This window comes from Elephas maximus, chromosome 2 (assembly GCF_024166365.1).
Source record: "Elephas maximus indicus isolate mEleMax1 chromosome 2, mEleMax1 primary haplotype, whole genome shotgun sequence".
In the NCBI taxonomy this organism is placed as follows: domain Eukaryota; kingdom Metazoa; phylum Chordata; class Mammalia; order Proboscidea; family Elephantidae; genus Elephas; species Elephas maximus.
Genome location: NC_064820.1, coordinates 226445971 through 226468886, shown reverse-complemented (window position 1 = coordinate 226468886; position 22916 = coordinate 226445971). Strand labels below are relative to the sequence as shown.

Sequence of the window (22916 nt, the reverse complement as noted above, 5' to 3'; positions counted from 1 at the left end):
TCACGGGTTGAAGATGTACCTTGGCTTTAAAAAGCTGTTACCATCGAGTCAACTCTTGACTCCTGGCAACCCCACGAGTGCAGGGTAGAACTGCTCCATAGGGTTTTCATGGCTGTGACCTTTGCAAAGCAGATCTCCAGGCCTTTCTTCCACTGCACTGCTAGGCAGGTTCAATTGCCAGCCTTTTGGCTAGCAGTCAAGTGCTTAATCATTTGAGCCACCCAGGGGCTCCTGCTTTGAAAAATAACTGGGTGTATACCTCATTTTCAAAAAAGATCGACAACCCGTTTCAAAAGGTATTAATAGGATTTAGCTTAGACGGTTCAGGAGCACAAAATTCTTCTTCCTTTGTGGGTTGTCTAAGATTCTCTTCTGATACTTTACCAAGTTGGGGAAAAGCAACTCTGATCACCTAAGAGCCTTCTATTTGCTGAATAACAAACAAACGACAGTGGTCACTGGCTGGGGTGGGGGGTGGGGGAGGGTGCAGGGAGGGAACAGACGTGAATTCAGTCTACCTAGGACTGCGCCATGGAGCCCTGGTGGTGCAGTGGTTGAGAGCTCGGCTGCTAACCAAAACACAGGCAGTTCAAACCCACCAACTGCTCCTCGGAAACCCTACGGGTCGGTTCTATTCTGTCCTACTGGATCGCTATGAATTGGAACCGGCTCGATGGCACCTTACAACAAGACTGCCCCATAGAAGCCAGACTCCTCAGAGCTCCTTAGAAGCAAGGATGGCGAGACTTCGGCTCACTTATTTTGGACATGTCATTAGGAAAGACCAGTCGCTGGAGAAGGACATCATGTTTGGCAACGTAGAGGGTCAGAAAAAATGAGGGCAATCTTCCATGGGATGGATTGATACAACGGCCACAACAATGGACTCAGATGTACCCCCAATCATGAAGATGGCACAGGCAACGTTTTGTTCTGTCATACGTAAGGCTGCCATGAGTCAGAGCCAACTGGATAGCAGCTAGCCAAAAGAGGAGCCCCATACTGGGCTAGAGGAGGCCTTAGAGAGACCAGCTCTGCAGAGGCAGAGAAGCAGTGGGTTCAAAAGACCTTATTTTTAAAGAAAATTCTCTGTGCATTACCAAATACCAGTTACCAGGTGCTGTTGACTCTGACTCATGGCAACCCCATGTGTGTCCGAGCAGAACTGTGTTCCATAGGGGTTTCAATGGCTGTTTGTTCAAAAGCAGATTGCCAGGCCTTTCTTCCAAGGCACCTCTGGGTAGACTCGACCCTCCAACCTTTTGGCTGTGTTAATCATTTGCGCTACCAAGGGGCTTTGCATTACCAAATACGGTGAAATCTGTGAGAGCCACAACTCGATGGGACTGCCTTGTTTTTCTGTATCTCGGAAGTTTTTCACCTTTCACAGGCTCTTGTCTTACCACTTTTCTATCACTATTGGTGGAAAATATTTGAGTTTTCCTTCTCTCACAGGTCTCTGCCTTACTGAGGTTCCAGCTTTCACAGGTTTTACTGTAGCACATTTATATTGGTCTCATTTTCCCCTTACACTATTCAATTTAATGTCAACAGCGAACACCTAGAAAGAGACATGCAGGGTGGATGCTGGGGACTTGGAGGTCAGGGCGCAGATCAGCAGGCCTCTGTGATGATACCTGGTGGGGTGAGGAAGTACTGGTGGGGTGCTTAAGGCTGGGGAAGGGAAGGAGGTGGGCTAAAGGCAGAAGAGGAAACTCAGGATGGAAGAGAACAGGAGGAAGAGGAATGTGAGGGCTGTTGTCGTTAGGTGCCATCAAGCTGGTTCCGACTCAGCCACTGGTCCTGGACCGTGTGCACAATTGTTGCTATGCTGACACGTGTGTGTCAGAGACCTGCAGATACTCCATTTAGTGTTGATGAAACTTTTATTTTAGTAGGAGGAAAATTTTAAATGTATAAATAACTTTCTTTTAGAAAGGCCTACTCTGCCTCGGAAAAAAGGCCTGGCAATCCGCTTCCAAAAAATCAGCCACTGAAAACCCTACGGAGCATAGTTCTACTCTGACACGCATGGATTGGCTGTGAGTCAGAGTCTACCCCATGGAAACTGGTTTTCACCCAGTGGGACCAGGGACGTGGAGAACCTGCCTTCTATGCCTCGCACCCTGCCTGGGCTTCTCTGGAGGGCTGGCGTGGCCCACCCTGGGACGGCAGCAGTGGAGAAGCCCTTCTAACCTCCCCCTTTTCCTAGTGAGAGGCCGGCACAGAGCTATCTTTGAAAGGTATTTAAGTATTTAAATATATTGGATATTCTGTTCCCTTTTTTTTTTTTTTCTCTTTGCTCAAACACAGGAGCTCCAACTCTGAGGAAAATGTGTACCGTGCAAACCTGGGAAATACCTAAGAAGAAAGCTGTGAAGCCAGATCTCCACTGTTGGGTGAGTTAGAAGTGTAGGAAAATCATTTTCAAGTGCAACTCTGCCCCCACTTGGTGTGTGGCGTTTCCCAAGGAAGGGTTTACAACATATGCAGCCGGCTGGGTTTGCAGTAGCCTGGGCTCAGGCTTCTGTGTAAGTGCCGGCCTACTCCTGAGCAGGGGTGACCCCTTTTCTGGGGGAAACTGCCTTAGCCTGGCTGCAAAACTGCGGTGGGTGTCCAATCCTGAGAAAACCAAAAGCACACACTGTACCTGGGAGTTTTCTTTTTATAATGTGATGGAAACGGGCCCAGAAATAATCAACATTCTCTGAGCATTCTGCTGGAGGTTTTTCTTTTTTTTTTTTTTTTTCTAAAAACATTTATTTCAAAGGGCAGGTAAGTGTTTTGCTAGGCAACAGCCAGGAAAACAAACAGCCCGAGAGCAGTCGGAGTTTGTCTTAATAAATAATGAAATGCCCTTTACAGTTTCTAAACCTCATATACACATCACATATTTTAAATAAATAACATCCACTCTGCTACCGTGTACCTAGAGACCATCCCCAGATGTGTGCAGATCCGGAGTGAAGCAGATTGCTGCGCTTGAGATGTGTGGCTCACAGCCCTGAGTGTGACGCCCCCACCCCATGCCGGGGCCCCTCTGAGAGGGCTCAGGTGGGCCCCGCTGTGCCTGGCGCTTCCCAATGTGCCTGGGCCCCATCGCCAGCGTGGGGAGTTTCACTGTCGTTCAGTTTTCAGGTCATACAGAACGAGAGGAAGCCCTGGGAAAATCTTTTGGGTAATGTGAGGAGTCATTTTAGAGGCTGAGTTGTTATTTGCTTCCTAACACCAGCTTCTTTGCTAGCTGGTGGGTTCTGATATTCTTCCATTCGCTTTAGGCAGCACCTTTGGGGTCTCTGGAAGTGACGGACACATTTGTGGTCAGGGGTCCTGCTGGCAGAGCGTCATGTCCCTTTAACATTCTAGTACCTAAATACCTGAGAGAGGGGGTCTGCATCTAAGAACTCATTGTGTCGCCATTGGTTTTCATCCATCCAGTGGAGCAATGGGGTGAGACCTGCCACGAGGCACTTGGTTGTCAGAGTCTGTGTTTTCCTGGTTTGGGTAAGGCAGCCGGGCAGCAGCTCCCACCGACGTACTCACTGCTGTCCTAGGCTCTGCATGTCGTTGCAATGGCACCAGGGATTCGCCAGTTTGAATCTGCGTTTCACCTAGGTGCCTGTGCAAAAGGCAAGGGTACGTCATTCTTCTCAACCCAGGAGGCTCTGTTTGAACTTTTCCAGGAAAGACGGCTTGTGAAGGATGAGATTAACACAGTCAGTGTTCCTTAAACCTGAAAGATATGATAAAGTAAAACTGCAAGCCACTGTTAAATAGATGCTTAATCTCATAGAACACGCACACAGCCCTCAGACAGCACGTCTGTCTCTCTCCGCCACAGCTTTTTCTGGAAGCAGAGTCTGAAGGTGGATAAGGCCTGACACCATCCCCACAGCCTGATGGTGGGCGGAGAGGAGAGAGCAGGCAAGGCAGGGGCAGGCGCGGGCGGGCGGGGGCAGCTCGGGGAGCTGTCACTGCTGCAGGGAAGCTGCGGCTCCCAGGGCCAAGGACAAAGGAGGCAATTTCCCTCACACGTCTCCGTTTGGATCCGAGGAGCGATGGCCAGGATCATACACACACAGGGGCGCCTTATCAGTGAAGGGAAGAACCAGAGACATGCCATGGAAAGGACGGCTCCCCATTTTTCTTTTTCAGGAAGAGCCCGGTGTGGAAGGCAGATAAGGCAGAAAGACATCCTAAGGCTGAGCAGAGGCCGGTGGTGGACTTACGGAACTTGGTCCCCCGTCGGTGTCCCCGTGCAGCCCAGCTCCTTGTGGATGAGGCGGATCAGGCACTGCACCCAAAACAGAGGGAGACGAAACCCGTCACTGCAGCCCAGGTCCCACAGAGGCCGGCAGACACCTGCCGGGGCCCTGCCGCCCCACCTGGGCCTGCAGTCTCCCCCATGGCGCACCCTAGCATGTCTGCTCCAGGAGATGGTTTTTTTCTGAAGAGAAAGGGACGTAAAAGCCTCCAGAGGGAGCCAGACGCAGGCCGCCTCTGGCCAATTGCTCAGCTTGAGGCATGGTTGTTTCTTGGGAAGCCCTAACAAGCAAGGTTTCAAGGCTGCGGCTCTGAAAGAAAGGTGTTTTGGGCAGTTTTCAGCAGCCTGAATGACTTCTGGGTTCAAGTAATGGCTAAAATAAAATTAGTACAATAATAAGATGTCCAAATTGGGCAAAGACAGAAAACAAAGATGAAGTGACAAGTGGACTGCAGGGATGCTGGGGAGAACCTGAGAGCGTGGGGGGTCAGGCTGAACACCAGATGGGCATCTCCTCAGCCGAGGTGTGGGAGGCTCAGGAGGCCGTCTGGGGAACAGCTGAGTTTCATCAGGAAGCTTCTCAGAGAGCACCTCAGGCCTTCACAAACAGGCCGTCAGTGAGTGCAGCTGCCCTGACCCTGAACAACCATGGCCAGCTCTGGTCGTGATCCAGCGCCTTCTCTTCACAGTTCTTTAAAAGCTGAGACCAAGTTTACAAGTCTAGACTAATGACCAAGTGTCACAGAAAACTTAATTGTTTTTTTCTGCATTTCAAGTGTGGCTCTAGTCTTTCCCCCAGCATTACCCAGCCACACAGAAGGCTGCCCTGGAATGTATACTTGAGGGACATCCTGCTGCTTCTTAGAAGGCAGCAAGTACCCACAGGCCCCAAGGCGTGTGAAAGGCCCAGCAGTGGGGGTGCTAGAGGCAAATCTTGGGGGAGGAGGGGGTCTTCATAAACATTCACACACATAGCTACATTATCAAGCCTCAGGTAGAAACTCTGGAAGGCATAAGAGTTTCTATTTTCTTAGATGCTTATCATCCAAGCAGGACCTTAGAAGCCGCACATATGATATAAGTTCAGGTTAAAGAGAACAGGTATTTCTCCTACAGATAAAATGCAGCTTTGCCTGATACACATAGCATAGCAGTGTTTATTACTGTCACGAGGGGTAAAAGTAATTGGAACATTTCAGATGCTACAGATAGCATTGGTGGCAACAGAATAAAGGACAGGAATACTACTGTTAAATGATTTGATCACTGTGAATTTGAAACTGTAGCTCCAACTACTACATGTTTGCTAAGTTTGAGCCGGTACCTCGTCGACATTATGAATTTTATCAAGTCCAATGTGTGCGGTGTTAGTAGGAGGAGGTGTCTGATTATGAAAAGGAGATCAATAGGAGAAATGGAAAAGAAGAAAACAAGTGTTGTTGGGCCATCTCATTTGGTCCTCCATTTAATATTTAATCTCTTTTTTTTTTTTCTCTTTTTAATATTTGCCATCTCTTCTTTCCGAGCTACATTCTAGGTAATTTTCTTATTTATCTACACTCTACTTAAGTAATTCTCTCTTTAGATATATCTAATTTGCTTTATGAACCCATCCATCAAGGATTTTTTCTGCTAAAGACCAACCACATTTTTCACTTCCAGAATTTCTATTTGGTTGTTTTTAAAACATGCAGTGTTTTTTGATAGTGTTTTGTTCTTTTCCCATGAGTCCAGCTTTTTCTTTTATGTCTTTAGAAATGTTAAATATATTTATTTTTACAGTTTATCTGATAATATTTTTATCTGCAGTATTAGGAGGTCTGCTTTTGCTGGTTGTTGTGCCCGATAACACTCCTTCACAGTGGATTGCTTTCTCATGTTTCATAATTTTGGATTTTGAGCTCTTCTTCAGGAGCATGTTAACACTCCTTCACAGTGGATTGCTTTCTCATGTTTCAAAATTTTGGATTTTGAGCTCATCTTCAGGAGCATGTTAACGCTCCTTCACAGTGGATTGCTTTCTCATGTTTCAAAATTTTGGATTTTGAGCTTATCTTCAGGAGCATGTTAACACTCCTTCACAGTGGATTGCTTTCTCATGTTTCATAATTTTGGAATTTGAGCTCATCTTCAGGGGCGTATTAGTTGTAAGAATCCTGTGCATCTGGATTTGTCCCACTCAAATGGTTTTGGATTTGCTTGTGCCTAATATCACACTGACCATTCCAGGGCCAATTTTATTCTTTTGTGTGTGAGCATGTGTGTGTGTATTTCAGTAATGTAAATTCAAAAATTAAATGTAACTGTGGGCAAGTCCAAAATACCAGTGAATATTTTCCCACATCTGGTGTCCAGGCTAAGACAGACACAAATTCTTACTGTCTTCCTGTGCCAATGTGCAGATGTTGTCTAATACACCCCTTCACTGCAAGCACAGTCCTTTGAAGGTCCTGGCTCCAGTTTCAACTCCTCACCTTGTACCAGCCCAACACTTCATCTCTTATTCCCTACGAACATACTGTATTTTTATGCAAATAATGCATGCCTTCTATGTTTGTTTGCCAATGGTGCCCTATCCCTGTGAGGTATTTTCTAAGTGTCCCTATGCCAAGATATTTGTGGAGGGAGGGTGCGGTTGGCAAACAAATGTACAAGGCACACATTATTTGTGTAAAAATACGATAACCATCCCAGCCCTAGATTCCTAAGATTGGTAACTCACTTCAGGGCTGCTCTGCATCAACCTGTGAACTAGTTTTATGTTGTCTCACGTTTTTGGCTCCTGGGGATTTCCTAACTTCTTTGTGAGTTCAGCTATGCATTTAAAATGATTTCCAATACATATAACCCAGTATTTCTGAAGCAGAATTATCAGGGACTCTAAACAGCTGTAAGAATGGAAATTTTGCTGCTACTTTGTGGAAATACATCTGGGGATATAACTAAAATCCTTAGCCATTTAAAGAAAAAATGGTCTGAGAGTCAGCCTTTTAAAACTTAATAGGTTCATAACTGAAAGATGGTATTTGATTCTGTATGCATTGGGGAAGCTCTGTTTTAGGAATCCCTGGGATTAAAATATAGAATTTTTGTTTAATTAATATAGTTGATATTTTCATCAAGATTTTTATCAGGATCAATCTCAGTGTTTCTTCTAGCAAAGCAAGAGGAGCAGCATGGCTTTAAGGTTTGGGGACTTTGTATAGCAAGATGACATGTAATGATAAGAATACTCTAACCACCCTCGATGTATGTGTCTGTGTAACTGTCACATACTTAATCACCCTCAGATGTATACACCTGTGTGACGGTCACATATCCTAATCACCCTTGGATGTATATGTCTGTGTGACTGTCACATACTCTAATCACCCTTGATGTATATGTCTGTGTGACTGTCACACTCTAATCACCCTCAGATGTATGCATCTGTGTGACAGTCACATACTTTAATCACCCTTGGACGTATATGTCTGTGTGATGGTCACATACTCTAATCACCCTCGGATGTATATGCCTGTATGACAGTCCCATCATCACTGGTCTTCTCTGTCCTGAAGGAGCCCTTGAGTCTTGTCAAGTCAGGAAGGGTTGAGAAGCAGGACTCCAGGGAAGAGGCAAACAGAAGGCAGCTCAGTGCCCACACTGGCAGCCTCTTTGCTCCTCTTTTCCTCTCCCATCCCTTTGGGTAAAAGGGAGTCAGGGGGCTCCTCCTTGTGAGGACTTGATGGAAGGAGGGACACCAGAACAACAATGGCCACCAGTGATGTAGCCAAGCACCAGGCATTATTTTCTTTAATTCCCACAATGATCCTGTCATTGGGCGCCATTATTATACCAATTTTAAAGATGTGGAAGCTGCAGAGCAAAAAGGTTAAGTAAGCTGCTCAACTTGCACATATATGATAGCTGACAAAGTCAGAATTCAAAACGAGGGAGCTCCATCCTCTTAGCATCTACATCATCCTCCCTGAAACTACAGAGCAGCAGGTTGACCTACAGTCTGTTTTCAACATTATTTTTAAACGAGATAGAGGGTCTTCTACCATGAATATTTAGGGAAGGACCATCTGTAGAGATGTATCATTAGAAAAAAGAAAAAATTGTCTACAGGAGTGTTTGGCCAGCCACCCTAGATACACTCATTAAGTGCTGGTTGGATTAAAAATAAGATGACTTACCAGTAAGGCACAGGCATCTGCAAACATCAACATGTAAAACACGTTGTTCCATCCAGAGGGGGAGATGAGCCCAGCCAGCAGAGGGCCCAAGGCTGCTCCTGAATGTGGCGAATGGACACACATGGTGTGTTTAAGGAAAATTCTGGCACGTGACATTTGAAATACCCAAGCCCAATAAATATACAAAAGATGCTAAATGCCTCACTCATAATGAAAGAAAAACATACTGAAAAAATCAAACCAAACCCGCTGCCGTCGAGCTGACTCCGACTCATAGTGACCCCACAGGACAGAAAAGAACTGCTCCATAGGGTTTCCCAGGCTGTTATCTTTATGGAAGCAGGCTGCTTGGTATTAGCAAGGGTACAATTGGTTCAACCTTTTTCTGGAACTGAATCTAAAAATACTTTCTAGCACCAAATCTAAAAAAGATTTAATGGATGATATTAAAAATGTTCATTCTTTTGATCTAACAATCTCATTATTTTAAAAATTTATTATATAAAGAAATACTTTCTGAATCTAATGCACAATTTTGAATATTCCCATGCTATAAAAAATATTACTGGGTAAAATTTGAATAAGGTCTGTCGATACTAATACTTTATCAATGTTAACTTCTTGAAGTTGATAATTGTACTGTGGTTATATCAGATAATTCCTTTTTTAGGAAATAAATATTGAAGTAGTTAGGGACATGGGGTAGCATGTCTGCATTTTACTCTCAAGCAGTTCAGGAAAAAATATGTACATGTGCATGCATAAGTATACACGTATGTGTGTATGCGTAAGTATACACATATGCGTGTACATAACGTGCGTGTACAAATATATGAGAGTGGGGGAAGGGGAGGAGGGAGGAAAAGGTGAAAGAGGAAGGGGAGGGTGTAAAATGAATAGTTTGTACAATGAATTCTGTGAATTCTTTGTATTATTTTTACAACTCTTCAGTAAGTCTGAAATTATATCAAACTAAATTTTCAATAACAAAAAACAAAATATTCTGAAAAATGCCCAAAGATATGTGTACAATATTGTTTGTTGAAGCAGTTTGGTCATTTATTTTCCTAGTAGGGCTTGGAATAAATCATGATACATTCATAGATGGTTTATTGTTTTGGGAGATGTATGGTTAAGAAGTGTGAAGGAAGAATTTACACTAAACTGTAAACAGAGATGTAATCTCTGGGACATGAGATTATTAGGGTCACTCATACTTCATACATATTTTTGTTTCAAGTTTTTACAAAGAGCACTTACTACTTTTATAATTGTTTTTAAAAACAACTGTGTGTGTTTAAGCCTCAGAAGAACTTCCAGGTAAATGCAGTAGATTGTTCCTATGTGTTGATCTCTCTACCTCCCAAATACCACGAAATGGACTATAAACTGAATTTAAAAATTATAAGCCCACAAAGAGAAGGGCAGATGAGAGAAGGCATGTGTTCCTGGACAAAGGCTCCAGTTTTCCCTGCTCTACCACATGTCCTCAGAGGGAGGTGGCATAGGGACCCCCCCCGCCCAGATTCAGGACTACCCAAGCATGTGAGGCAGACTACCCAAGCACATGGATGGTGGGTGGCGGAGAAAGGGAGATTGGTTGAGTCTTAGATACGTCCCCTCTGCCCCACTCCCACATTCCAGATTTCTCCTCCTCAGCCTCACTATCTAGTGACCAACCTACCCTGAGCCTCACAGGAGAATTTGAACCAGTGGGCTCTGGGATTGGGGACGTTAAGCCCAATGCAGGGCAAATGTGAGGCACTGACTGAGGACAGGGGCATCCAGGAGAAGATGTCACACGCATCCCGCAGCCCTGCCTACCCTCCTACACAATGACAAGAATCCTGGGGGCCCGCACCCCTAGGCAGGCACAGAAGAGTCTTCTCCTCTGGATCCCAGTCGGGTCCCAGTTAAATTCCACTACTGTGAAGACCAGCAGGTGACACGCCCTCCCATGGAGAAAGGACTTCTCATAAGTGTTTAGTGGCTCATTCTTAAATATGAAAATATGACAGATGACAAAGATTCATCTCGTGTCTCAGGAAAGACCCCAAATGAAAGCAAACAAACCAGGGGGAGGAAGGACCTAGAGGAACAAGACAAATCAGGGAGAAGAAAATTCTAAGGAAATTATAATACCCTCAGAGGGTTAGTAGAAAATTAGGTTAAACCATGTAAGACTCCCATTTTTGTAGCTGAAAACTAGTTCAGTGTTGGCAGTTTCATGATTCAACGTATACCGCATCTAAGAAATAAGAGCAGGATGCACTAAAAGGACAGTAAAACACCAGTGAACCTTAAAAACATTACGGCCAAAATGAAAAGTTCAATACAAGGTTGGAAAATAAAGTCACAAAAATCTCTGCAGAACAGAAGGAGAGATGGGCAGGAAGGTGGAGAAAAAAAAAAAATTGAAGGATTAACCCAGAAAGTCCAACATTTGATCGATAAGACTTTCAGAAGGAAAACACAGAAACTGTTAGATAAAACTTATCACTGAAACAACAGAGAATAATTTCCCAGAAATGAGGGGTATGTGTTTCCAGACTGAATAGACCTACTAGGTTCCTGTAGCACAAGTGATGAAAAGGGTCCAGGGATAAAGAAAAGATGCTAAATGATTTCTAAGAGGAGAAAAAGAGTCATAAATGAAGGCCTGGCATAAGAATGACAGCGGACTTCTCAATAGTGGCAATGGAAGTTAGAAGCCATTGGAATTCAGAAGGAAAAGGATTTCCAATCTAGAATCCAAACTGTCCATCAAGTGAGAGAACAGAATACAGACACCACAAACTTGCAAGCTCTCAAGATTTACCTTTTGTGAACTACCACACAAGAAGCTACTAGAAAATGTTTTCCACCACAGAGAAGGGGTAAACATGGGATCTAGCAAACAAGGGTCCAAGGTAGGCCAGAGATGAAAGCCATCTGGAGGCTGGTGGTGAAAGAAAGGTCCTGGACAAGAGCCACGGAGCAGGTGGCTGTGGAGGCCCCTCACAGGAGGGATGGTGTGAATGGAGGTATGGAGAGCAACACTGATGAGGTTGGGGTGGGTGGGAACACCTGTGGCAGAAACTGAAACAAAAGGAAGAACAAAATGTACCTAGTAGAGGATGTATAATTAAAGTTTATTTCCTGGCCCAAGAGTGAACAATATTAACATGGCCATTATAACTGATGAGGATGAGGGGAAGGGAAGTTGGGAGGGTAGAAAAAGAGCTAAGTCCCCATCTTCCTTCATAGGTGGGCAATAGATAACGTCAAAAATGGATGAATTGAGAAATATGTAGGTAATACCAGAAGAAGAAAAAGTTGAAAGTAAGTGCTTCCAGGAAGAGCAGGGTTAGACAGTGTGGGGTTGAGAAGTATCATTTTCATTAGAATAAGCCTATAAAACTATCTGGCTTCTAGAGTTACATGTATGTTTGACAAACTAAAAATTAAAAAGATTCAATTTGATTTTCTCTTCCTAAAACCTATAGAAATGGCAAGCTGTACATCACACCGGGAAGCAGTTCTAAGCACTGCAAATGCCCTGCACAGATAAGCTTGTGCAACTGAGCCATAAGGCACTTCTGTGATTTTTGAGAAAGCACCGGCTTATTGACAACTAGTCAAGGTTTTCTTCCTAAACAAATGCCACTGATGGGTATTTATAATACTTAATACATTGGGACAAACTCCCTGTGAACAGATTTTTTTTTTGCTGAAACAATGTGCATTCCCACTTGCGGGTCCCTTTGCTTTTGTCTCGCTGGAAAGCATTTCTGGAAAGAAATAATGACCAGAGCTCAGTGGTGTACAAGGTGCATGCCGTTTCCACAGCGATCATTACTCAGCCCTCCCTGCACTCAAGCAGCAGGAAGTGTGTGAGAAGTCAGAGTTGCCTAATGAGAACTCTGAGCGTAAGTGCTGCAGAAGTCAACGTAGGCTTTGTGGTTTGGGGACAGTCAGTGTTTTTGGCAGATTAATGAAAATGTCAGAGATGGCACCATTCGCACCCTGCCCTTCTTCTGTGTGGCTAAAAAGGCATTTAAAACCATTCTTTGGTCTCTGCTGCCATGGCTCACTGGGCAGTGGCAATGGGCTCCCTCCATTTACAGATGCAATGGGCTCCCGCCATTTATAGATGCAGGGCCCCCCACCCTTAGCCACAAACGTCTGCTTCCCTGTCATTTTGAGAAGGGTACCAAGAAAAATGTGTTTTTCACCTAATTCATAATTTCTCTCTCTCTTTTTTTTTTTACTCCCATCCTCTGCTTTAAAATAGCAATCAGGGCTACCAGCTGAGCTCCAAATTAGCTTTCCAAAAAGGGCTTCACTGTGGGAGTTGGACTGATTCACAGACAAAGACCTCTGTTGGCAGAAGGCGGAGAGAAGGTTGTTCAAAGTCACACAGTTAATTAGAACCACACCCAGCCCAGGAGTCCCCATGACGCCCAGCAAGTGTGTCTTCCAGACGGCGTGGTGTGCCTGCTGCGCTGCCTGGGCCGGAGGTCATGGGTGCACACCACACAGGGACCCATCACGAGGCACAGTGCTGGCCTCCCTTCATCCCCTGTCCTAGACACATCCCTAGGCCCCAGGAGGTGCCCCATAAGGGAATAGCCTCGCTTGAAATATCAGAGGGATGACCGCTAAAACTGTCCAACAATTCAAAGTCATTTCTGGACCCAACAAAATAAAAGAACCAATATTGAGGGCAAAAACAGGGCTGGTACAATCTGGCAAACCCAGAAGTCAAAGCCTGGCCTTCTGAACAATTGTGTACTCCCTTTTTAACCACAGGAGATGGGCTTTACCCTGAGACGGCCCAGTCCTTCTCAGAAAAGGCACATTCTCTCATGGAAGGCATGCTTCTGGAATCCCTGGAAATGGCGGCAGAGCATGGATCTGGGGTTACTGTGACCCTCAGACCAGCCCTGCCCGAGTGAATGTGTGGGCTGAGAGAAGGCCTGGGGCCTCTCTGACCTGACTCACCTGTGAACTCCACAGCCTGGACAGGAGATAGGAGGCCTCTTGGCCCCGTCTGCAATTCTAGGTGTTTCAGACCAGCCAGTCAATTCGTTTAACATTCATTTATCGAGTGCCTACTATGTTGACCTTACTTATTCGATCTGCATGCTGGACAAATATTCTGTGCAGCTGGTCTCCATGGAGAATGCAGCATCAGGATTGGAGGAAGACTCATTACCTACCTGAGATATGCAGATAACATAACCTTCCTGGCCAAAAATGAAGATGAGTTGAAGTACTTAGTGATGAAGAAAGACTACAGCCTGTAGTATGGACCCGTACATGAAGAAAATGAAAATCCTCACAGCTGGACTGATAAACATCATGATAAATGGAGGAAAAATTGAAATTGTCAAGAATTTCATCCTACTTAGATCAACAATCGATGCCTAGGAAGCAGCAGTCAAGAAATCAAACCACATATTGCATTGAGCAAATTTTTAAAAGCAAAGATGTCATTTGGAGGACTAAGTTGTACCTGACCCAGTCCATGGTCTTTTCAATTGCCTCAGAGGCATGCGAAAGCTGGACAAAGAAAAAGGAAGTCAGAAGAGAACTGATGCCTTCAAACTGTGGTGTTGATGAAGAATACCGATTATACTGTTTATTGCTAGAAGAACGAACAAATCAGTCTTGGAAGAAATATAACCAGAGTTTTCCTAAGACACAAGGATGGTGAGACTTTGGCTCTCTTATTTTGGGCATGTCATTAGGAAAGACCAATCGCTAGAAAAGGACATCCTGGTTGGTAAAGTAGAGGGTCAGCAAAAATGAGGGAAACCATCAATGAGATGTATTGACACAACAATGGCCTCAAACACACCAACGGTCCTGAAGATGGCACAGAACCAGGCGACGTCTTGTTCTATTAAACATAAGGTGGCCGTAAGTCAGGGCCGACTTGATGGCAATTGACAACAACCATGTTCCCGGCACTGCTTCTGGGAACACAGCAGAGAGCAAAATAGACAAAATCCCTGTCTTCACAGAGACAAAAACTTAGCAAATAAGTCAACGATGTATTTGAGAAGGTGGTAAGTGCTATGGGGAAAAACAGACTAGAAGAGGGGCCTCGAGTATGGGTGAGGAGGGATTCACCGTCTAAACAGGGGGCCTGGGGTGGTCTCACTGAGAGGGTGGTATGTGAGCAAAGACTTCATGACACAAGAGAATGAGGCCTGGGGCCACCTAAGAGAAGAGGGTCTCAGGCACAGGGCACAGCCCATGTGGAGGGCCTGCACTGGGACCACGTTCAGGGCTTTTGAGGTGCAGCAGGGAGGCCACATGGCTGCAAAGTGAGGAGGGGCGAATGGTGGGAAGGACTTGGGATTCTGCATCAGTCAGAGAGGAGTGGGCGCGCGAGAAACATTCTGTGGGTGTTTTCTGTCCAGCCACGATAAAGGGCCATGTCAACAGCCCAGAGAAAAGCCTGTTTCCTACAACTGAGCAGAAGGGCTGTCCCGAGCCCTGGGCTCTGGTTCACTGTGTTTTTGCTGATTCACCCAGCAATCTGCCTGTGCTGCCTTTTCTGGTAGACCCTTTGTTTCACCGCTATGAGGGTGCAAGCACAGACCATGTCCCCAATGCCCTCCCCACCGCCCCCCCCGCCCCCACTGTTCCCACTGGGGTTTGAGTCTGGAGCAGCAGGAGACAAGCCAGTTCCAATCCCAGACCTTCCTGACCAGCTGTGGGGCTACATTGGTCAACCTCCCTGAGCTTCAACTCCCATACAAAAGGGACAGCCCAGGGTACTGAGGGAGGTGAAGGCCCAACACAGGACAGCTCTTAGGGCCGCAGCAGGGAGGGGCCACAAAGGCTAAGGGCAAGGACGTGGAGGTCACCCTCACTGACTGGCTGATGAGAACAGGCCTGATGTTTTTTACCAATTCCCACCTGTCCGTTTGCCGAGGGGGTGCGCTGCTTATTTTGCCACCTTTCTTTACTCCAGAAGATGCTACTGAACGCTCTTGAAGAACCTCAGCGAGGCTGGTAACATGTGACATTGAGAATCTTGTATGCTCTTAGACCATTACTTTTTCCGTCATTGCAATAAAACTCTGTCCTTGAAATGGGCTACATTGAGCCCGTGGGCTGTAGTCTGCAATCTGTAGTTTAGATTAAAACCTGACACACCTTCTAATATGCTGAAGAAAACCAGCCCCAATCAGAAATACCCACCTACCTCCTCTGAACCACCCCCCAAAATGAGGACGCTCCCCACACGCTGACTTCCCGTGGGCTTGCCAAAGCTTTGCTTTGTCATATTTTAAGAAGGCCAGCCGACACTAGTATCACCAAGGCAATTGGGATCCTGGACATCTGTTCAATGTGGCTTCCCCGGGACTACAAGCACCCTCTTGGAGCTAAAATTCTCCACGTACCTACAGACCCGGTTCCGTCGATGATGGCAGTCACGGTGGCAAGGGCATGGGCGTTCCCTTTCAAACTTTTATGAGTCCCCTAGAAGAAAAGAAAAAATAACGTGAAGCCCACTGCAGCAGCATTACAGCTGAGAAATAAACTTCTGCCTTCCATACGACAACTTACTCAAGTAACTGCAAAACGATTCAGCATGTGGGATGTTTTCCATTAGAAAATTTAAACTCTACCCTAAACTTACGTTTCAGTGGTTTTTTAATTTTACTTCTTTATTGTGCTTCAGGTGAATGTTTACAGAATAAATTAGTTTCCCATTCAATGGTTTGTACAGAAAGTGTTCCATGACACTGGTTACATTCCCCATGTGTCAGCACTCTCCCCATTTCCACCCTGGCTTCCCTGTCCTTACGTCTGGATTCTCTACCCCTTCCTGCCTTTTCATCTTTGCTTTTGGGCAAGTGTTGCCTTCTTGATTCCATAAAAATGATTCTTTTAAGGAACACGTTCCTGTCTATTGTTTGGCTGAAAGGTGGTCTCCAGGAATGGCTTTAGCTCCAGGTCAGAAGGGTGTCTTAGGGCCATAGTCTCAGGGCTTCCTCCAGTCTCTGTCAGACCAGTAAGTCTGGTCTTTTTTGTGAATTTGATTTTTTGTTCTACATTTTTCTTCCACTCTGTCCAGAACCCTCTATTATGATCCCAGTCAGAGCAGTCAGTAGCTGTTCTGGTTTCTGGGTCGTGTAGGCTGTGGTTCATGTGGTCCGTCAGTTCTTTGAGCTAACTGCTCCCTTGAGTCTTTGGTTTTCTTCACTCTCCTTTACTCCAGATGAGAAGGGACCAATATTTGTATCTTAGATGGCCACTTGCAAGTTTTTAAGACCCCAGACACTACTCACCAAAGTAGGATGCAGAACTCTGTCTTTATAAACTATGCTACGCCAATTGATGTACATGTCCCCTGAGTGCATAGTCTTTTGCCTTCAAGCCTAGGAACTTCACCTCGCGAGATGTGTGGTTATGTCTAAGAAGTTTCCATGACTGTGCCCTTGTCTGCTCTATTTCTATACTAATATACACGCAGCACCTACAATAACGTATGCAGAAATATCCACAACCAAACCTATATCTGCAGGAGGTGTGCGCCCTTACACCCTCTCCCACACCTCTTTAGCTTACCCAGCTACCTATGTATCCATTTGTAAATTATTGTTTGTTAACACTATTGTTGCAGGATTGTCTATGTTATAGTAATTACCATGTTGGTGTTGTTGTTAGGTGCTGTGGAGTCAGTTCCGACTCATAGTGGCCACATGTACAAGAGAACAAAACACTACCCAGTCCTGCGCCATCCTCACAATCCTAGTTATGCTTGAACCCACTGTTGCAGCCACTGTGTCAATCCATCCTGTTGAGGGTCTTCCTCTTTTTCACTGACCATCATACAAGCACGATGTCCTTCTCCAGGGACTGGTCCCTCCTGATAAGATGTCCAAAGTATGTGAGACATAGTTGATTCTAAGGAGCATTCTGCTTGTACTTCTTCCAAGACAGATTTGTTCATTCTTTTGGCAGTCCATGGTATATTAAATATTCTTTGCCAACACCACAATCAAAGGTGTCAGTTCTTCTGTTTTCCTTATTCTCTGTCCAACTTTCACATGCATATGAGGCGAATGAAAACACCGTGGCTTGCGTCAGGCACACTTTAGTCCTTAAAGTGGTATCTTTGCTTTTTTTTTTTAACACTTTAAAGAGGTCTTTTGCAGCAGATTTGCCCAATGCAATGTGACTTTTGATTTCTTGACTCCTGCTTCCATGGGTGTTGATTGTGGATCCAAGTAAAATGAAATCCTTGACGACGTCAATCTTTTCTCCATTTATCATGATGTTGGTTATTGGTCCAGTTGTGAGGATTTTTGATAATGTTGAAGCATAATCCATACTGAAGGCTGTGGTCTTTGATCTTCATCAGTAAGTGCTTCAAGTCCTCTTCACTTTCAGCAAGCAAGGCTCTGTCATTTGTATATCACAGGTTATCAATGAGTCTTCCTCCAATTTGATGCCCTGTTCTTCTTCACACTGTCCAGCTTCTCAGATTATTTGCTCAGCATACAGATTGAATAGGTATGGTGAAAGAATACAACCCTGGTACACACCTCTCCTGACTTTAAACCATGCAGTATCCCCTTGTCCTTTTCAAACAACTGCCTCTTGATCTACGTACAGGTTCCTCATGAGCACAATTAAGTGTTCTAGGATTCCCATTCTTTGCAACATTATCCATAATTTGTTATGGTCCACACAGTCGAATGCCTTTGCATAATCAATAAAACACAGGTAAATGTCCTTCTGGTATTCTCTGCTTTCAGCCAAGATCCACCTGACATCAGCAATGATATCCCGGGTTCACGCTCTCTTCTGAATCCGGTCTGAATTTCTGGCAGTTCCCTGTCAATATACTGCAGCAGCTCTTGAATGATCCTCAGCAAAATTGTACTTGTGTGTGATATTAATGATATTGTTTGATAATTTCCATATTCGGCTGGACCACTGTTCTTGGGAATAGGCATAAATATGGATCTCTTCCAGTAGGTTGGCCAGGAAGCTGTCTTCCATATTTCTTACCTAGACGAGTGAGCACTTCCAGCGCTGCATCCTTTGTTGAAACATCTCAGTTGGTATTCTGTCAGTTCCTGGAGCCTTGTTTTTCACCAGTACCTTCAGTGCAGCTTGGACTTCTTCCTTCAGTACCATCAGGTCCTGATCATATGCTACCTTCTGAGATGGTTGAACGTCGACCAATTATTTTTGGTATAGTGATTCTGTGTATTCCTTCCATCTTCTTTTAATGTTTTCTGCATCTTTTAATATTTCCCTATAGAATCCTTCAATATCGCAGCTCAAGGCTTGAATTTTTTCTTCAGTTCTTTCAGCTTGAGAAATGCTGAGTGTGTTCTTCTTTCCTTTTGGTTTTCTACTTCCAGATCTTTGTACATGTCATTATAATACTTTGCCTTCTCAAACCATTCTTTGAAATCTTCTATTCGGCTCTTTTACTTCATCATTTTTTCCTTTCACTTTAGCTACTCGATGTCCAAAAGCAAGTTTCAGAGTCTCTTCTGACACCCATTTTCATCTTTTCTTTCTTTGCTATCTTTTTCATGATCTCTTGCTTTCTTCATGTATGATGTCCTTGATGTCATTCCATAACTTGTCTGGTCTTTGGTCATTAGCTTTCAGTGCGTCAAAGCTATTCTTGACATGGTCTCTGAATTCAGGTGGGATATGCTCAAGCCCATACTTTGGATCTTGTGGACTTGTTCTAATTTTCTTCAGTTTCAACTTGAACTTGCATATGAGCAATTGATGGTCTGTTCCACAATCAGCCCTTGGCCTTGTTCTGTCTGATGATATTGAGCTTTTTCATAGTTTCTTTCCACAGATGTAGTCGATTTAATTCCTGTGTATCCCATCTGGCAAGGTCCACGTGTACTGTCACGATTTATGTTGGTGAAAAAAGGTATTTGCAATGAAGAAGTCACTGATCTTACAAAATTCAATCAAACAATCTCTGGCATCATTTCTATCACCAAAGCCATATTTTCCAAGTACCAATCCTTCTTTGTCTCCAACTTTCACATTCCAATCACCAGTAATTATCAAAGCATCCTGACTGCATGTTTGATCAATTTCAGACTGCAGAAGTTGGTAAAAATCTTCAATTTCTTCATCTTTGGCCTTAGTGGTTGGTGCATAAATATGAATAATAGTCATATTAACTGGTCTTCCTTGTAGGCATATGGATATTATCCTATCACTGACAGCACTGTTCTTCAGGACAGAACTTGAAATGACTAGGAAGAAGGGCCTGAAAAGAATTAGCCAATGAAAGCCTTATGACTAGCAGCAGAACATTGTCTGATACAGTGCTGGAAGATGAGCCCTTCAGGTTGGAAAGCACTCAAAGGATGACTGGGGAAGAGCTGCCTCTTCAAAATAGAGTCGACCTTAATGATGTGGCTGGAGTCAAGCTTTCTGGACCTTCATTTGCTTATGTGGCACAACTCAAAATGAGAAAAAACAGCTGCAAACATCCATAAATAATTGGAACCTCGAATGTATGAAGTATGAATCTAGGAAAATTGTCAAGAATGAAATAGAACCCATAAACATTGTATCTTAGGTATTAGTGAGCTGAAATGGACTGGTATTGGCCATTCTGAATAGGACAATCATATGGTGTACTATGCTGGGAATGACAAATTGAAGAGGAATGGCATTGCATTCATCAACAAAAAGAACATTTCAAGTAATTACCGTAGTTGCCTTTTATTCTTGCCTTCCTCTCAGCGTCTTCCTTTGTCTTGGTCATGTTGTGTTGACTTCCCCCACGGTGTTTACTGCCTATCTCTTCATCAGTATTAACACATCTTCTATCTAGTTTGTAATTTTCCCTCCCTCCCTTTCCTATGCCTGGTAACCATCAAAGAATGTTTTTTTCTGGGTGTAACCCTTTTCTTGTTTTTTCATAATGGTGGTCTCATACAATATTTGTCCTTTTGTCATTGACTTATTTCACTCAGAATAATATCCTCCAAATTCATTCATGCTGTGAGATGTTTCATGGATTCATCATTATTATTTATCCTTTTGTAATATTCCATTGTGTATACATCCCACAGCCTGTTTATCTAGTCATCTGTTGATGGGCACTTAGCTCGTTTCTATCTTTTCGTTATTGTGAATGATGCTGCAGTGAACATGGCCGTGCATGTCTATTCACATCATAGCTCTTATTTCTTTAGGGTGTATGTCTAGGAATGGGATTGCTAGATTATATGCTATTTCTATGTCCAGCTTTTTAAGGAAGCACCATACCGTTTTCCATCGGGGTTGCAGTTTCACGGGGTCGCTATGAGTCAGAATTGACTTGATGGCAGTGGGTTTGGTTTGGTAGTTTCAGTGGCTTTTAGTAGTAAAAAACCATCAGAAATACCTGTCCAAGTGTATTCTAGTTAATGGAACTCTTTGTCGTCAAATAATTATTTACTCAGCACAATCATATTCTTCACTGGAATATCACACACGTGAATGTGGGAGATAAAAAGATGAACATGTTCCCTAAGCTGCACTGGCATTAGTGTCCTCTTCCATGTGTTCGCTGAATTCCTGAGCTGTGACACACGTTGGGTATCTCTGCAGTGTCCAAAACTCCACCAGATTAACATCAAAAGCCAGGGAAGGGTGGAGAAGAGGAGACAACCTAGGAAATCATTGTGGGAGCGCAAGTTCTACATGACAAACCAGTGGGAGCTCCAGTTTTTAAAAAGCCACATATGGAAGGTTAAAAAAACAGCACAAACTGAGGACAATAAAAAAAAAATAAAGGGGAAAAAAATCAAGAAAAATAGTGCCCGGAAGCCTAAAACTCTAAAAATGGACTAAAGCTTGAAAACACAAATGCTTGTGCATGTGTGTGTACACACCTATATGATACAAGAATAAGGAAAAACATGCATACACAAAACTCAGGGTCTTACACTTTTTGGGGTCTACAAAATAAGTGAAAGTCCCTCCTCTGCCATCTAATTCCATGAGGACAGATATGTTAATGGTCTGGTGTGGATCCTTCTGGAATTTTCTATGCTATGCAGACACGAGTATGTACATACTCACGCATACCCAAGGACAGGCTTTGTAAAGGCATTTCAGGTACATTCCAACCACAGGGGTGGTCAAGGCAGGGCTAGACCTGCTTTGGGCCAATGACGTGGTGGAGAGAAAGGAGATGAGAGAAGCTGAACTCCCCAGTGTCGCTGCACTGGACTTCTCTCCTCCAGCCCATCAGGGGCAAGAGCCTCTGGTTCTCTCAGGAAAGAAAATAAACCTGAGATGCCAAGGACATAGCACAAAAGCCTTTTGTTGCTTTAAATGGGGTCGAGTTTCTTGGGCCAGATGACCTGCCTGTAACCCTAAAGGAGAGCGGCCAATGGGACAGGTGTGGAAAGACTGCAGAGGGATGGGGCTGTTATGATTTTTGAGCAGGACAATGAGTGGGTTTCTACAGTTTGGGGATGCTGCCCTTGGGGATGGTTCTAGAAGGGGCTTTAGAGAAGTAGAGGAGAAGTGATCATGGAGTCCAGCAGAAACATCGAAAGAGGACTCAAGTATGTGGGGATGTGCCAAACCGATGGCCCTCAAGTCCCTGCCTCCACGAGTCCACAAAACCTTTCAAGAACTCCTTTTTGTTTTAAATAAACGTTGAATTTTAGAATAATTTTAGATTTAGAGAAAGCTTGCAAAGATAGTACAGAGTTCCTATACACCCTATGCCCAGTTTCCTCCGTCATTATGTTTTTCTGTTTTTGTTGCTATTAATGAGCCAATACTGATGCATTATTATTTACTAAAATCCAGACTTTATTTGGATTTCTTTAGTTTTCCCCTAATGTTCTTCTGTTCCAAGATCCATCCAAGACGCCACATTACAGTTAGTCATCATGTCTCCTCAGCCTCTTCTTGGCTGCCATGGTTTCTTGGACTCTACTTGTTTTTGATAATTTTGACTGTTTTGACCCCTTAATTGGGGTCTGTCCAGTGGTTTTCTCATAATTATACTGCAGTTATGGGTTTTGGGGAGGAGGACCACAGAAGTAACATACTCCCCTCATCACATTCTGCGGATGACTTATCACTGCTGATGTTGACTTGTGGTTTACCATGGGCAATGTCTGTCTCTCACACCAGGAGATAAGAGTGCCCCTGCTTCCTTTGGGGTTGAACTGAGGTTTCTACAACCAGACACAAAGGCCATCTTGTCAGGACAACCCCCTCACTCTTCCTTCCTCTAGAAGAGTTAGTCAATGGTTCCTTTGGATCCCAAAGCACTGGGTGGTTCTGGTATGACAGCATTCACCACTCTGTGCACTGATCACTTCTTCCCCATGCTGTGGCCCTCCTGGGTAAGGACCCTGTGTGCCTCATCTCTGCAGTCTCACAGACCAGCTGAAGGCTCAGCGCAAGTGGGTACCAAGAGTGGGTAGAACAAGGGGGAAGGGACAGAACATGCTTTGCTG

General features: G+C 44.3%; 1 protein-coding gene across 5 annotated transcripts in view; it reads right to left on the bottom strand.

The window, feature by feature from the left end:
• Nucleotides 1–518: 518 nt before the first annotated feature.
• The window catches only part of SLC37A1 (solute carrier family 37 member 1), a 73509-nt gene continuing 51111 nt past the window's right edge, over nucleotides 519–22916 (bottom strand). For 4 of the 5 annotated variants that reach the window (XM_049874942.1, XM_049874944.1, XM_049874943.1 and 1 more), the window contains 4 exons: nucleotides 15846–15924; nucleotides 8446–8543; nucleotides 4230–4294; nucleotides 520–3733 (listed from right to left, as the gene is read on the bottom strand). In XM_049874942.1, the coding sequence (XP_049730899.1) occupies nucleotides 3718–3733; nucleotides 4230–4294; nucleotides 8446–8543; nucleotides 15846–15924 (258 nt within the window). In that variant the 3' untranslated portion in view covers nucleotides 520–3717. Of the gene's footprint in view, nucleotides 3734–4229; nucleotides 4295–8445; nucleotides 8544–15845; nucleotides 15925–22916 lie in introns of all 5 variants that reach the window. The other variant, XM_049874946.1, reaches the window with a different exon arrangement.